The sequence below is a fragment of the Podarcis erhardii genome (genome assembly GCF_964252035.2).
Source record: "Podarcis erhardii genome assembly, chromosome: 1".
NCBI classification, from domain to species: domain Eukaryota; kingdom Metazoa; phylum Chordata; class Lepidosauria; order Squamata; family Lacertidae; genus Podarcis; species Podarcis erhardii.
In genome coordinates, this window is record NC_138497.1 from 132,358,346 (window position 1) to 132,374,788 (window position 16,443).

General features: G+C 44.0%; 1 protein-coding gene and 1 long non-coding RNA gene across 2 annotated transcripts in view; both read right to left on the minus strand.

Moving 5' to 3' along the window:
• Window positions 1-694: 694 nt before the first annotated feature.
• Window positions 695-6,269, minus strand: LOC309335806. The gene is made up of 3 exons (XR_014153740.1): window positions 6,234-6,269; window positions 5,223-5,331; window positions 695-1,957 (listed from the first exon to the last, which is right to left on the minus strand). It is a non-coding gene; the product is annotated as an uncharacterized lncRNA (long non-coding RNA).
• Window positions 6,270-10,037: 3,768 nt separating this feature from the next.
• KLF7 (KLF transcription factor 7) overlaps window positions 10,038-16,443 on the minus strand; it is a 96,409-nt gene continuing 90,003 nt past the window's right edge. Inside the window, exon 4 of the mRNA XM_081849276.1 lies at window positions 10,038-15,474. Coding sequence (XP_081705402.1) covers window positions 15,423-15,474 — 52 coding nt within the window. The 3' untranslated portion in view covers window positions 10,038-15,422. The remainder of the gene's footprint in view (window positions 15,475-16,443) is intronic.

Consider the following 16,443-nt stretch of genomic DNA (forward strand, 5'->3'; position numbering starts at 1 on the left):
TTTTTGATGTCACAGTAGCAAATGTGGGTTGTGAAATAAAGTAGACCTCCAAACTGTAATGGCTGCTGTTGTGCGGAAACTGCAGCTATTCTTCTGAAAATTTGGAGATTTGTGCCCTCAGAAGGAGACACCTTACCTGAAATTTTCATCCAATTCTGTCCAAAAAAATCAAAAAGTTTTAGACATGTCCTTCTTTTAAAATAATAAACTTTTAAAAGGACTCGACACAAAAACCTCTGCACCTATGTGCCTGCAGTTTGACAGGATTTATCCACCCCACATAGCCTAATATGCATTCAAATTTAATCCAATTCTCCCTCAAGAAGCAGAGGTGGTGGCCATTGTCAATTCTTCTTATAAGTTAATGGTGTGAAAACTATGTCCATGCCCTTCTCTCTTCCTATTTCCCCCTTCCTCAATGTCATGAATATAAGAAGGGATGTTGCTTGGCACTCGTTGGATGTGCTCAGAGCATTTCACAATGGCCTCTCTCCTGCCACTTTCCCCCAATCAAAAAGGATGTGGACCTTGGCAGTGATGGAGAAACTCACAGATGGAATTTATTTGATGAAGACATTGGTTAAACAGAACTCTTTTTATTCTGCTAGGAATCTTCTTTTATTGCTTTTGGGAATCAGAATCGACAAGATAAGCACTCACTTCCTCAACATCAATCATTCTAGAAAGGTAAGACTTGCTGAACTGTGGAATAATTTCTTTCTTGCACACGATAGACCTCTTTTAGATATAAGTTTCAAGATGGCATTGATCACTTTGTTACGGTTTGTTAAAAATGTGTTTGTATTGTGCTCTTCAGTCAATCTATATTTCAATGATAGCTCAAGGTCTCTAAACTGGACGAAGACAACTTAATAACAATTGAGGAACAGAATTGGGATCCAATAGGTCACTGCTGGTGCGTGAAGCACAGTATATTTGACTCCCATGAGATTTTATGTTTTCAGAAATACACTTTAAACGTTGGGAAAGTCATGCTTCCTAAGCAAAACTGTAGAAGTACAGTCAGATTGTTCATAGTTTTAACCATAGTATCTGAAATAATGAGATGTGACCTGGGTTTGAATTAGGTATTAATTAATTTAATTTTGTTGATGGAAACTGTAAATTATAATAATGAATTTATCAGTTTCCTAAAGATGGTTTGCAACCATGACTGGGAGACATAAACAGTAGTCTCCAATAATGAGTGAATGGCTTTTTAACAAGCACAGAGATTGCTAAAATAGTCAAATTGACACCAAACATAGTCATTTGCCAATACCTAATAAATACCACAGAGGAAAAATCTGGTTTTATTGAACTGTGGACATAGAAACTTTGAAAGGAACTTAATAATGTAAACTAAATTTGCAGCTTCTGTATAGAACTCAAATTATATTGTTATACACACCCACCCACCGTATTTTTCTGTCTATAAGACGCCTCCATGTATAAGAAGACGCCCCCTATTTTTGGGGACTCAGGTTTAAGAAAATGGGGGGAGATATATCCGTGTATAAGATGCCCCCTAATTTTTGACATTTTTTTGGGGGGGAACCTAGTCTTATACACGGAAAAATACGGTATATTTGTTAAAATAAATACACAAAATTTCACAAAAATGCAATCTCCAGCATCTCAAGGTAGGGATGGGGGGAACCCATCTCAGAAGCCCTTGTGAGCTTCTGTGAGTCATAGTAGATCGGCACTCCCCAACCTGGTGCCCCCCAGGTGTTTTAGGTAGGTGCAACAAGTCTCTCACTTCATTTAGGGCAGCTTATGCACTCCCTGTGAATAGAAATTATCTGGTCCACAGCTCAGGCGTTATGCTATGCTGCCATACCCACAAGCTCCAGCTTGGTAGTGGAAGGATGTATACAGGTATCACAAGACGGCTGTTTTCTCACGCTTCATAGTTCCTTCCCCCAAATCTTCCTCATGGGCCCCATTGGCAGAGCTATCAATAAGAGTTAACACAGAGCCTGCCATTAGGATGTGCATAATTCTGTGCCTCACCCCAGGCTTAGTGGAAGAAACGGAATAAATCACACCAACTCAGTCCAAATTTGCTAGGGCTGAACAATCGGCTGATTAAAATAAGTTTGAGGGACTTAAAAAGAGCTTCTCTCAGTTACCGTATTTTTCGCTCCGTAAGACGCACTTTTTCCCTCCTAAAAAGTAAGGGGAAATGTGTGTGCGTCTTATGGAGCGAATGCAGGCGGGAGGCTCTGCTCAGCACTCCCTTTAAAGAGCCGCGTGGAGTGTGTGTGTGGCTCTTGGGGGCTTTTCCGGGGCTGCAAGCGCCACACACACACGCTCCACGCGGCTCGTGAAAGGGAGTGCTGAGCAGAGCCTGGGATTCATACAGGCTCTGCTCAGCGCTCCCTTTAAAGAATGCACTAGGTGCGTCTTATGGTCAGGTGCATCTTATGGAGCGAAAAATACGGTGATAGGCCAGAAGATTTGAATTCTGCTTGAGATCCGTGCCAAAAAAAAAAAGACAAATTGCAGGCTTAAAACAGGCACTCTTCTTCTCTCTCACAGAGAAAGGAAGACCCTTTCTGAGATTATGCCTGTTGTGGCGCATGCATGCATCAGCTGAAACATGGCACGGCACCTGTTGTCCTCTGCTTGTTGCTGGACCGTGACTGCCATGGGCTGCAGGCTGCATGGCTACTCTTAAAAACCTGTATTTCTCTGAACTTTGCAGTGCGGTTTTCTAGCCAAGCAATGGATACATAAAAGCATATAATAGGGTAAAGGGTTTATTAAAATGCTTGTATTAGTGGGGTGTGTGTGTGTCATTAACATGCATCATAGTAGGGGAAACCGCTTGCAAAAATGTGTATATTAGCCAAAAGTGCCATACAAAAATATGTTCGGTGGGGAAACATTTGTGCGAAGATGCTGACCAATTTTAATGAAGATCTTTTTATTAATGCAAATGTGGAGAACTGAATTTGAGGGTGGGGAAATAGAAAACCCGGAGATGCAAAATTGACACCTTTGCCCACCAATAGTTATTATTAATTATTAATAGCTAATATAAACAAACAAATTTTTACATCACCCTTCATCTGTAGACCTCAAGGCAGTTCACAACATTAAAAAATAGCTTATAATCTGAATACAGTCACAGGACTGATTTACCTAGGAGTCTGTGGTCTGAAGAATATATATATATATATATATATATATATATATATATATATATGTAAAGGTAAAGGGACCCCTGACCATTAGGTCCAGTCATGACCGACTCTGGGTTTGCGGCGCTCATCTCACTTTATTGGCCGAGGGAGCCGGCGTACAGCTTCCGGGTCATGTGGCCAGCATGACTAAGCCACTTCTGGCGAACCAGAGCAGTGCACGGAAACACCGTTTACCTTCCCGTTGGAGCGGTACCTATTTATCTACTTGCACTTTGACGTGCTTTTGAACTGCTAGGTTGGCAGGAGCAGGGACCGAGCAACGGGAGCTCACTCCATCGCAGGGATTCGAACCGTCGACCTTCTGATTGGCAAGTCCTAGGCTCTGTGGTTTAACCCACAGTGCCACCCATGTCCCGAGAGCAACGAGGCACTTGCCGTGTCACCGAAGATGCTCTAGCCCAGGGGTCAGCAACCTTTTTCAGCCATGGGCCAGTCCACCATCCGTCAGACCATGTGGTGGGCTGGACTATATTTTGAAGGGGAAAAAATGAACGAATTCCTATGCCCCACAAATAACCCAGAGATGCATTTTAAATAAAAGCACACATTCTACTCATGTAAAAACACGCTGATTCCGCGGGCCAGATTGAGAAGGCGATTGGGCTACATCCGGCCCCCAGGCCTTAGGTTGCCTAGGTAAAGGGACCCCTGACCATTAGTTCCAGTCGTGGCTGACTCTGGGGTTGCGGCGCTCATCTCGCTTTACTGGCCGAGGGAGCCGGTGTACAGCTTCCGGGTCATGTGGCCAGCATGACTAAGCTGCGAACCAGAGCAGCACATGGAAACGCCATTTACCTTCCCGCTGGAGCAGTACCTATTTATCTACTTGCATTTTTGGTGTGCTTTCGAACTGCTAGGTTGGCAGGAGCAGGCACCGAACAATGGGAGCTCACCCCGTTGCGGGGATTCGAACCGCCGACCTTCTGATCGGCAAGTCCTAGGTTCTGTGGTTTTACCCACAGTGCCACTCGCGTCCCTAGGTTGCCTACCCCTGCTCTAGTCATTTGCCCATTTGATTCTGGTCCTATACAAAACAGCCACCAGGTGGAGATGGAAGGCAAATGACCAAGAGGACAAGCAGCTGGCAGCGCTGAGGCTGGATTGGTGTGTGTGTGTGTGTGTGTGAGAGAGAGAGAGAGAGAGAGAGAGAGAGAGAGAGAGAGAGAGAAGGGTTATTTACACTTGCCATTGGGTACGGAAGGACGATTAGAAACACTTCCCTCCGCACAACACCCATTCCCCAATCAAATTATCCTCCCATCAAATTAGGAAATGGCTGCCGATGCTTTGAAATAAAGGTGGGAGGGCAGCAAGGGAGGATTACAAGAACCAGCCATGGCTCTCTCCCACCTCATGGGTAGCTGGGCTATCTCCACCTTGCAAAGGCCCAAGAAAGGGCTTGTCCACACCTTGGCTTGACCTGTCCAAGGAAACATGATTTTACCACTGAATTGGACCAGACAGCAATCATGTTTCCCACCGATCACTGTTTGTTCCAATTCACCGACAAACAGCGCGTTTCACTGGGGAAAGCAAAAATCGCTTGGACCCATGCCTAGGAAAGCCCAGGACAAGCAGCAAACCTCTTGGACCCGTGTTTTCTAGGTGTGGGACAAGCAGTGTGTGTGTGAGCCCCATGTTGAGCCCAGCACAGACACGCTGACATGAATTGACCCCAATTATTTCACATAGCCATTCATTTTAATGGGTCGTCTCTGAGTAATGACTCCTTCAGAGGTCGGAAGGGTGTGCCAGTGTGTTATGTTGTGTGAGAGGGTGGCACACCAGGGGTTAATAGCTGTAGCAGTTGAAAATAACTGGAGAGCGGACACTCTCAATAACTGTTTAGTAACCAGTCTTCTGAGAAAAAGGAAATGGGGACTCAGCAAAAGAGAGAAAGCTGTGCAGCTGAGGGAGACCACAAAGAATGGAGGACGCAGATTGAGGTCACTGAAGGAGAACATGGGAAGAGAAACTTGCCCTCTTTCCATACTCTGTGAAAGGACTGACCTAACACATGGAGTCCATTTCCTGTGGAGCTTTGCTTCAGCTGTTAAAGTGCTCTCCAGCCCTTTGGGGATTTCCAACTGGTTAGGGGAAAGTGTCCAAGCTCACTGCACTGTAATGAGAAACAGAAAACATGCTGCAATCTCGCATCTGGAGGCTGTGGGAGCCCGTCATGTGATTTCCACTCCGGTGTTGCCACACCACCACGTTCTGAATTGGAGAAGAATTGCCCTCAAGCTAGGGGGCAGGCCACTGATGCTGAGTGTGCAGGAAAGCAGGGCTGGCGAGGACTTCTAGACATGCCAACATGCCAAGGCGCAGTTTATTTGAGGCAGTCCTGTCCTCTGTGCCCCTCACGCCCGCTAAGCAGAGGTGTTTTAAAAGCTAGGAATGGCCGGGGTGGAAGCAGAGACCTTGGCCTGTGAAGCGAAAGAAGTGCCATGAAACTGTCAGATCCTCTTCACTCAGCCATATCCTGTTTTGAGAGACCAAACAGCAGCAAATGGAACAAAAACTGCATGGGAAGAGGATTTGATGCGCAACATTCATTGTGTGTGGGAAGTGCTGAAAAACAAAACAAAAAAATCTTTCACATAATTAATTGTGTGTTATGTGTGAGGGAGGAATGCAGAAATTCCCAAACATGGGAACACAAAAATCTTTCCAATGGTAGTGGAGGAAAAGGAAGGAAATGTGTCCACTCTTAATCACTGCCTGAGCTGTGTGGGTAGTGAGTTTCCTGACCTCTCTTCCTGCCTGGGCTCTCCAAGAATTGCAGGAAATTAGGCTTCTGCTGTGGAAAGGGAGAGACAGAGAGAAAAACCCCAACCTCCTCCATAACACGGAGTGTAGAAGTTGTCAACATCTCCACCCAGGAGAAGCAACACTTAGCTTTGCTGAGAAAATGACAAGTGAGATTATTTCGATCCTCGCCGTCAAGATTTCTACACCCCCTGCTGAAAATTCAATTATCTCCAGTTGTTTTAAGAACAGGAATAAAAGAAAAATGCATACCTACTTCATGATAAGGCAAAGTGAACATAATAGTGGTGGACGGTAAGGAGAAGAAGAGATAAGAATGGTCACATCCTAGGAGTTCTTGAACTAAACTGTCGTTTTCTTTCCAGTTAGACAACCTGTTAAATGGGGCGGGGGAGAATGCTTGGGTTTTGCACAGACTGCTAAAAGGTGTGGTTTTGTTCTCCCCATCACCTGGTGACCTCAACCACCCCTATTGCAATCTCAGTCTCCCTTTTCCAGGCTCATCCCAATTTTTAAAAGTGCAGTGGAAAACCTAGCACCATGCCTTTAAAGGACATGACTTACCCCAAAGAATTGTGGGAACTGTAGATCTCTTTCTCCATACGTGGTATATTGCAATTGACCTTTTTTGAGGTTTAAATCGGTGTTAGCCAAACTAACAGAATGAGTGATCTTTTCCCTCTAATCAGCTGCCCTGGGGCCACCATTTTTTCTGAACCAACAACCTGTTTTCTCCTTGTGGCTGCTGCCTATTTTTAGGGTGCGCATTAGCAGCTTACAAGGGAGAGAGGTCATTTCTCACAGAACTGCCCTCTCCCCGGCCGCTGTGTTTTCAATCGCTTTTTTTAAAATGTTTCTGTATGCACCACAGAGGGAATGGGAATATCTTCACCCTGTGGGCTTGTTTCCTCACATCAAATTCCTGTTCAGTGTCATCTGCAGTGCTGTTTTTCAAGAAAAAGTGGTGCCCGAACTCGCCATGAATGCTTCCCTTGTTCTAAGCGCCACACCCCATAGTCGCCTTTGACTGGACTTAACTGTCCAGGGATCCTTTCCTCTTTTTTTTACCTTACCTTATGATGGCAATGGCGGCCACCTGAGAGGTGCTGGAACTGAGTTCAGACTGTGAAAAAGCCTTGGTCACCTGTGCATGTGATGTCAGATGTCAAGGAAATAAACTACTATCTGACTTTTAGAAGACATCTGAAGGCAGCCCTGTTTAGGGAAGTTTTTAATGTCTGATGTTTTAATTGAATTTTTAATATTCTGTTGGGAGCTGCCCAGAGTGGCTGGGGAGGCCCGGCCAGATGGGTGGGGTATAAGTAATAAATGATGATGATGATATCTGAAACGTACACACCTCTGCTTAACTGCAGCTTAAGTTTTCAGATCAGATGAAAGCTAGTTTGAGGTGGAAAGCATCAAAAAGAAGTATTGCTAAAAGAAACCCCGACAGGATAGATATGCAATGTGGCTTACACCTGCTTCAAACATCAGCGGTGGGACCTAGCTAGTAAAGGTAAAGGGACCCCTGACCATTAGGTCCAGTCATGGGCAACTCTGGGGTTGCGGTGCTCATCTCGCTTTATTGGCCGAGGGAGCCGACATATAGCTTCTGGGTCATGTGCCCAGCATGACTAAGCCGCTTCTGGCGAACCAGAGCAGCGCACGGAAACGCCGTTTACCTTCACACCAGAGTGGTATCTATTTATCTACTTGCACTTTGACGTGCTTTCGAACTGCTAGGTTGGCAGGAGCAGGGACCGAGCAACGGGAGCTCACCCTGTCGTGGGGATTCGAACCGCCGACCTTCTGATCAGCAAGTCCTAGGCTCTGTGGACCCACAGCGCCACCCGCGTCCCGCGACCTAGCCAGAGGCTGTGTAAATAAAGCTTATATTATGGGACATGTAGATAAATGGCAGTTAGGACCATGGTCATCCTGGCAACTAGCAGTCAGTGAACCAGGGACCTTCTGCACCCAAAGCAAGTGCTCTACCACTGAGCTAAAGCTTTTACCCTAAGGATAAAGAGGCTAGGTGTGGTCTCTTGCCTGGTACTGCTATCATGCCACCATTTTGCTCCCTGAGGCACAGCAGCAAATAGATTCATAATGTCAAAGCCTGGTCATGCTATTGTATCTCTTGAGGCAGAATATCTCACAAACCTTCCCTCTCCTTTGCAGTGAAAAAATGCAGCAATAAATAAATATGTAAGTAATATAATCTGCTGCACTGAAAATTTGCTTTCTGATGCATTGTAGAGACCACCACAAAAAGGGCTGGCTCTACTATTAGGAAAGGAGGAGGAAGTCAGTGCTTTTAATCTTCCAGAAGCTTCCACTTGTGGTCTGAACAGACACATCCCTGAATATAGGGCAGCAACTGCCCACCTTTAGAAACAGTGCAACTTTTTCTTCTTGTTCTTGTTTAGTCGTGTCCGACTCTTCGTGACCCCATAGACCAGAGCATGCCAGGCACTCCTGTCTTCCACTGCCTCCCGCAGTTTGGTCAAACTCATGCTGGTAGCTTCGAGAACACTGTCCAACCATCTCGCCCTATGTCGTCCCCTTCTCCTTGTGCCCTCCATCTTTCCCAACATCAGGGTCTTTTCCAGGGAGTCTTCTCTTCTCATGAGGTGGCCAAAGTATTGGAGTCTCAGCTTCAGGATCTGTCCTTCCAGTGAGCACTCAGGGCTGATTTCCTTAAGAATGGATAGGTTTGATCTTCTTGCAGTCCATGGGACTCTCAAGAGTCTCCTCCAACACCATAATTCAAAAGCATCAATTCTTCGGTGATCAGCCTTCTTAATGGTCCAGCTCTCACTTCCATACATCACTACTGGGAAAACCATAGCTTTACTATACGGACCTTTTTCTTGTACTAAGGAATAAAAGGGTGGCAGGGATCCGGCCCTCTAATAAAACCCTTAAGGAGTTTTATTTAAAAATGAGTAAGGAGTAAGCCTCTGAAATTCTGAATCAGCCTCCGAAGCAAATGTGAGGAGGGTCACTGTTCGGGCAAAACATCTGACAATTTTTGAGGTAAGACGAAAGGGTTTGGATAAGGTGACTGAAAAATTGTTAGGGCAGGTATTGTACATTCCTAGATTGGCATGGTATTTTAATTAAGAGTGAAATCTGAAGCAAAGTGGGGTGTTCTTCCTCAAACAAGCCACCCAAAAATTCTTGGGGAAGCAAAGTGGGACTACTGAGCTGCCCAAGGACGGCTGAATTAGGGATGGCCAAATTCATATACTCCTGGGTCCATGTCACATGTTCCTTCACGAGTTCGTTTCCAACTCATTTCTGTATTAATCTGAGTTGGGTGGCTTTTAATGAAAACTCCACACGAAACCCTGCATGTAAATACTATGTGTGGACAGGACCTCACACTATAGAGAATTTCTGGATTGGCCACCATGCATGTAGAAAGTTTCCATTCAGTTGGGCTTCACACTAGCAGAAAGTTCATAGCAGGGGGCCTGGCTTCCATTGGTCAGCTCTTTGCATCCCAAGCATCTCCCATTCCCCATACAGTGGTACCTCAGGCCGAGTACTTAATTTGTTCCGGAGGCCCGTTCTTAACCTGAAATGGTTCTTAACCTGAAGCACCACTTTAGCTAATGGGGCCTCCTGCTGCCGCCACACCGCCGGAGCACAATTTCTGTTCTTATCCTGAAGCAAAGTTCTTAACCTGAAGCACTATTTATGGGTTAGCGGAGTCTGTAACCTGAAGTGTATGTAACCTGAAGCGTATGTAACCCGAGGTACCACTGTACTCCCATGAGAGCTTCAGCTGAGATTTGGGGGCTCACCTGTACTAATAGGCATTTGGGGCTCGGCGAGCCGCCATTAAATGGTAATGAAATGGTGAAATTCAAATGCTTAATCCTGTGTATAAGAGTTTCTGCTAGTTCAAACCTACCGCCAAGATGCTACCCAGAAAACTGTACAGCAGCATCACCACTCTAGTGTGGTGCGGCCCCCACATCCTATATTTCTATTTCCATCTGTTTTCTTTATGTCCCCAAAGGAGATTTCCAGCACACCTTGAGCCATTTTCAGGCCAAACACATTCTACTTTTTATTACACATATTACATTCTTAAATAAAAATGCGTCACATAACTTTTTTTTTTTTTTGCATAGATATCTTACAATATACCAATTTAAAAAAGAATTATGAAACAGACCAGTAACAAAAATAAATCTTCTTCATTAATAATCTTGGAACATTAACATACCACCATCATATAATACAAATAATATTTTTTTTTTTTAAATCTTAAGACTTTTGTACAGCCAAAAAAATTGACAAAGTAATATATTCATATATATATATTTATATATAAAAAAGCTTAAAAAAAATAAAATGTCAACCGAAAAAAGGCAGAACCGAGGGCTACAGGATTGGGTACTTCCGCGATATACTAGAAATACCAGAGAAGGCCTGAGAAAACGAGACGGAAGGTTTCTCCCAATGCACTTGGCAAACGCATCTGGCACAAGAGAAGCTGTGCTGTAGTGCAAAATGAAAGTCCTTCAAGTGTTGTTGGCTGTTATGTGGGCATTGCTTCTCTTCTTCTTTTCAAATGAATGACCAAGTTGGAACACACACGCAAAAAGGAAATTATATATAGATATCAGTATATACAAACGCACAGACGCACACCCCTTTATAACAAAACAGGGACTCCGGTGGGTTTATATGATTGCTAGAGGCGATGGTCAAAAGCCTCTGCTTAGGAGAGAAATGCTGGGGGAACACATACACACCTTCTGGTTTCTGGCTTGGTGCCTTCTAACATTATTCTTAAAATAAAAATATCCCAGGCCAGGAAATTGTTCCGGGAGATCAACTGATCCTATCAGGCTGCTGAAATCTCAAAAAGCCATGTTGCTCTAGCTTAGGAGGCAACAGATCGTAAAGAACAGGCAAGTCAAATCCAATATTATGACTCACTTCTGTTGCATGGAAGGAAAGCTGTTGGGGGCACCTGTGTGTAGCAAAGATAGTTAGATGCACAATTTTGGCCCCAATTCAGAATCAAAGCTAGGCAGCAGCAGGATAGACACCCATTGCTACATTCATGAAGCTCCCTCTGCACTAAATCAATGCATGGAACACCCCCTCCCCACCCACAATTGCCTGTTACCTCTATGGCAGGACAGCTGGCTTGTGGGGAAGCTTTGGGGAATCTCAGAGATCGGGGCCTGCAAATGCAAAATGGATAGTATGCTGATTCTTAATTCGCTTGGTGTTTCACCAGCTTGGGCGATCTGGCGGTCAATGTATTTTAATTAAAAAACCAAATGAGTAGGCCAATCTTACATTTCTGAATCCAAAAATGTCACGTATGAGCATTTAAAAGGAAGAAAACACAACACTACCGCCTGCATTTGCAATCAGAACAGGGAATAAATACATTCTTGATATGTTCCTCCTTCCTTCCTATTTTTTTTTGGGGGGGGGAGGGATGAAATTGCTCTTCTCCCCTTAAAAAGAAAAAAAAATAAAGAGAGAGAATGCCAGATTCTAAGTGGCAAAAGGTGTTTCATGCCAAATCTTGCCACTTCAAGTGAAGACATTATATATATTGTATAAAAAAAACATAAATACAACAAGAGGAGATAATAAGCTTAGGGCCACTTTATCACCAGTCAGAAAAAATACGATATAAGGAACCTCACTGTGCCCACTATAGGTTGGGAGGGAAAACAGAGAGTTGTCTTTCAAGTCAAATTTTAACATAGGACCCACCAGAGACCAGCGGTCTTGCACACTGAGAATTGAGAGGCAGAAGCAATGAGAACGTTTGCCCCTTCTCCTGCCTTGCTGCTCCTTAATTGTGTGCCTCTCTTTACCAGTGTGATCCAGGCAGTGCTCTGAAATATTGATGGCCAACTGGAATGCCACGAGTCCTCGCCCCACCTGAGCCCTTCCTGTGTTTTTGCCTCCCATGCCTACTTGTGCTGGATTAGAAGACCAGGTGATGCCCAGCTCCCTCTTGCATTGAGAGCACTGCACAAAGGACCAAAGAAGTCCACCATTGCCAATGAAGCAAGAAAGCCCTCTCCTGAAAGAAAAAAAAATAAATCCCAACTTCTACAGGACAGCAAAGCAAAGGTGAAATGGGGCAAGTTCTCAAACTATTTACAAACTCTCCATTTCAATTTCTTCAGGATTTGTAATATGGGAAAAGGAAACCCCTCAAAAGCATGGTGAACTGTTGTGATGGCACATCCATCAGGCATGGTTCACAGGTGAAAAAGTCAGAGGTTGCAGCACCTAAGTAATGACCAAGGGGAGGGAGCAAACAGGTAGCCTCCGTGGTGGTGGCCGTAAAGTGATGGTGACAGCTCGGGGCTCATATTCTGACTGGCCAGCAGTAGTGTTTGAGCCACTGATGCCATGGGTCCATGTTGGGTGCAGCCTGCCAATTAACAGTTGCATGGTTGGAACCTAGTATTCCTCTCCCCTTTCTTGCAATCCCCGAGCCATTAAAGTCTCTTTCTTCCTTGCTCAACACTTGGGCTGTCTTTACGTATTTACTCAGAAGCACATCTTATTTATTTCAAGGAGGTCATACTTTCCAATGTGTGTGCTTTTTCAGACCACTAACTATGTGAAGCCATTAGACAGGGGACCAGTTTAGGGTTCTGACCTGCTGCAAAATGACGGGCATTGAAGATTTCACATTCTGAAGCAGAGATGTTAAGCGAGACCACAAATGACACCGGGGAAGTAAATCAACATTGTTCTTTTCCATACCCATATTTCCCACCCCCCACTCCCACCCACATTGAATTATTTAAAATACAGGCTTATATTAAATTTGTCACCAAGTCTTATAGATGATCTCTAAGAATTCTAGAGGCAATAGGATTTAACAACATTTCAGATGACAACATTCATGGATATTGGTACCCAATGATTACTGTGATGACAGATATGTGTGCAGATTATGTAGGATGCTACAAGAATAATTTCTTGGACAGTATAGATTTTTCAGCTAACACACTGTCTGGATGTTCCGACAGCCACCGCAGCTGATAGTCTAAAACTGCCATACAATATTCAAATAAAGAGCTACAAGGCTCTCAAATGCCCACTCAACTCCTGGGTGGAATAGAAAATATGTGAACACAGATACAGAGAACTACAAGATTGTCAGCAAGCAGTGCTCCAATATTTTCTAAATCATAGCTAACCATAAATCTTTGGAATAAAACTTAGATCTCTCCTCCCTCATCCTTAAATGCTCTCGTTCTTTGCCCTCACACAGATGGTTAGATTTTGGTCCTTTTCACATCCCACTGTTAAAGGGCTGGGCCTTGTATCTGCACTGACAGCCACAGCGTCTGAAAGAACTCTGATGCAAAGAGAGTATTATTTGAAAACTCAGTTAAGTTTGACGAAATCAAAGATGGAAAGAAAGCCAAGGCGGCCAAGTGCTAAGAATCCCTGTGTCTGTACTTACATTATACAATTTTAGATATTCTGTATATAAAAAAGAACTTTTAAAGTTTTTGCATCCTAAACATAAATTAGGAAATTACTGAACAGTCGGCAAGTCAAAAAAACAGTCAAAAGGGTGGGCAGTGAGCTAGTTTAGAGAGTGGAAGAGCAGCAACCAAGGGAAAATCAACATGCCCATTTCATTTCTCGGCACATCTTGCACGGGTGGTCCTGCATTATTAACTATACACAACCATTCCCAATGACTAACTCTCCACCTGCATGAGAGATAGTTTGAAAAGGCAGTCTTTGGAATCAGTGCCAGCTCCAACTAACTAGAAGTAGACATCACGTATATATAGAATAGGGTGTGTATGTGTGTGTGTGTGTAAAGTACAGGGAAATTAATCCACTTTTGAGTCACAACCATCAAATTATCTACAAGATTCAAAAGGTGAGCCTGATACCTCCATTGATCACTAAATGGTTCAACCATTGGTCAGTGTGGACCCATGTGTTTTCTATTTGTTATTTTTGCTTAAACTTGTCATTTGGTAGGAAGTCAGTGCTCACCAAAAAGCCAATCCCTTTCATTTAACCTTATCATGTCAGGAGAGTGGGGAAGTCACATCACCTTGATAAATGGGAAAGGAGAACCTTAAGTAGGTTTCATCTTCAGAGCAAAAATGCTGCGTGGGGTTATTTTAACCGAAAGAGGTTCTCACTTTTCCATTCATGATGATCATCGTATTTCTACAAATCTGCTCAACCCAAAATATATCTTTTTTGCAGGTGCCAGACACACAAATCAGTAACCAGGCTTTTGACCAGGTCAAAGGGTCAAAAGCAGCCTGAGCTGCTAACCAATCGTTGTGGGTTGCAGCAAGCGTGCTCCCCACCGTGCAGAAGGAAAATCTGAAGTCATGCCTGAGTGACAGAATCCAAGACAGATATCCAGGTGAGTAAATGAGTTCTGATGAACATGGAGAAAAAAGTTCAAAGCTTCCAGAGAAGCTGTTGTTCAAGTTTTCATTAGGCAATTAAATAGGAAGTCCAAACTATGGCAATGTGGTGAAGGCTCCAAAGATATACTGTGGTGCTGCTCAGGGACATTGCTGGCCAACCACTGTGAAGTAACATCAGTAGTTTTCACAGTCCCCTAGTGCACATTATGTGCAATAACAAAATTTAAGGAACGCAAAGCAAAGCCAAAACCAAAGAAAATATCCTTGACGAAGTCTATACCATCTCAAGCGGAAAAAGTAGGCGTGTCCCAGGTGTCACTGCACAGTCTACTGCCAATTAAGGCCATTGGTATTGACTTGAAGGGATCTTGACAGCTCAGTTCTATAAAGAAGAACCATAATCAGAGCAGGTCAGAGTGTCTGTGAGGAGCCTGGATGCATCGTTGTACATAAGGGAGTCTTGAAAACAAAAACAGAAAGGAACCAAGACATTAACGTTTTGGCTACCAAACTGGGATTTGGTTTTTCTAGGTCATTAGTTTCCCCTCCAAAATCCATTTAAAAAGAAAAGTTAGTGCTACAAATATGCAACTCCAAAAGTCATGTTCCCCATCCCCTGTCATCCAAGTTGCATCGAGAAGCAAGTCACATTTTCTTCTCTTACTGCGGCAGGGAATCCTCTCCCATTTGCTTTCATTTCCATTGGCAATAATCGGGGAACAAAAATCCTACGGTCCTGAAGTGCTGTAAGCACCATCCGTGTCTTGCTGACATCTTCTCGCACCCCTTTCCTCCTCCTCCTCCTCCTCAGGTGTCATCTGCCTTCCAGTTGGGCAAGGTGTAGAGAAGACACATATGTAATTAAGTATAGCTGGGTGCATGACGGCATTTAGTGCATGGTTTGCGTACAGGTGATCAAGTTCTCTTCCTCTGAAAGGCAGCAAGAGACAGGCAGCTCCCCTCCCCCCAGGATGCTCAGGTTCTGTCTGCATTTGGGCCATGCTGAGAGATCTATTATTTAGATGTGCCTCTTCATATGGAGGGCAAGGTGATCAGATCTTGAAAAACACCTGCAGAAATAAATACAAAAATATATATATCAGGGTTGGGCAATAGAAAACTTTTCTGATTTTGTATACCAGATCACCGTCAAACGGGATGGAAAACTCTCTGCTTACAGCTGCTCCGTAAAAAGGCAGAATTTGCAAAGCACCTGGTACATGTTGAACACTCTAGAAATAATGTATGACTGTGAATCTTCCATGCATGCTTGAGCTCAGGCTTTGCAAATAAAACACCAATTGTGGGTTTTGATGTGGGTGTCTTTCTGCAACTCACAAATATACACAGTTATGAGAAAAGGAATATAAGGGTTATTTCATTATATGGGATGTAACAAGCAGTATTTGTCCTAAATACGTCAACTCCTTTGGCCTCAAAGTGGAGATGACCGCTGCACCCCATAGTTGAATTAACCATGCAGGGGTCCTTTACCTTTTCACCTTTATATGTTTTTAATGTTTTGTATACAGTGGTGCCTCGCAAGACGAAATTAATCCGTTCCGTGAGGCTCTTCGTATAGCGGTTTTTTTGTCTTGCGAAGCAAGGCCATTGACAGTTTAGCGGATTAGCGCTATTAGCAGTTTAGCGGCTTTTAGCAGATCAGCTGATAAGCGGCTTAACGGCTTAGGAAAAGGGGGGGGGAAGGGAAAAAACCCCCGCAGGAACTCGCAGGACATTTCGTCTTGCGAAGCAAGCCCATAGGGAAATTCGTTTTGCGAAGCGCCTCCAAAACGGAAAACCCTTTCGTCTAGCGAGGCATTCGTCTTGCGGGGCACCACTGTATTTATAATAATTAAAACATAGAGCACCAGAGGTGCAACCTTTTTATTAGGCCAGTAAATAGGAGTCCAGGATGCTTTCATTTCCCAAGAACAGGAAGTGCATCACCTTCGTTGGCGGGAAGCAACAAAGCTGTGTTATAACTCAAGTGCTAGAATAACTCGCTGTAGCTAGAATTTTCTATTAGTAGCAGCGTA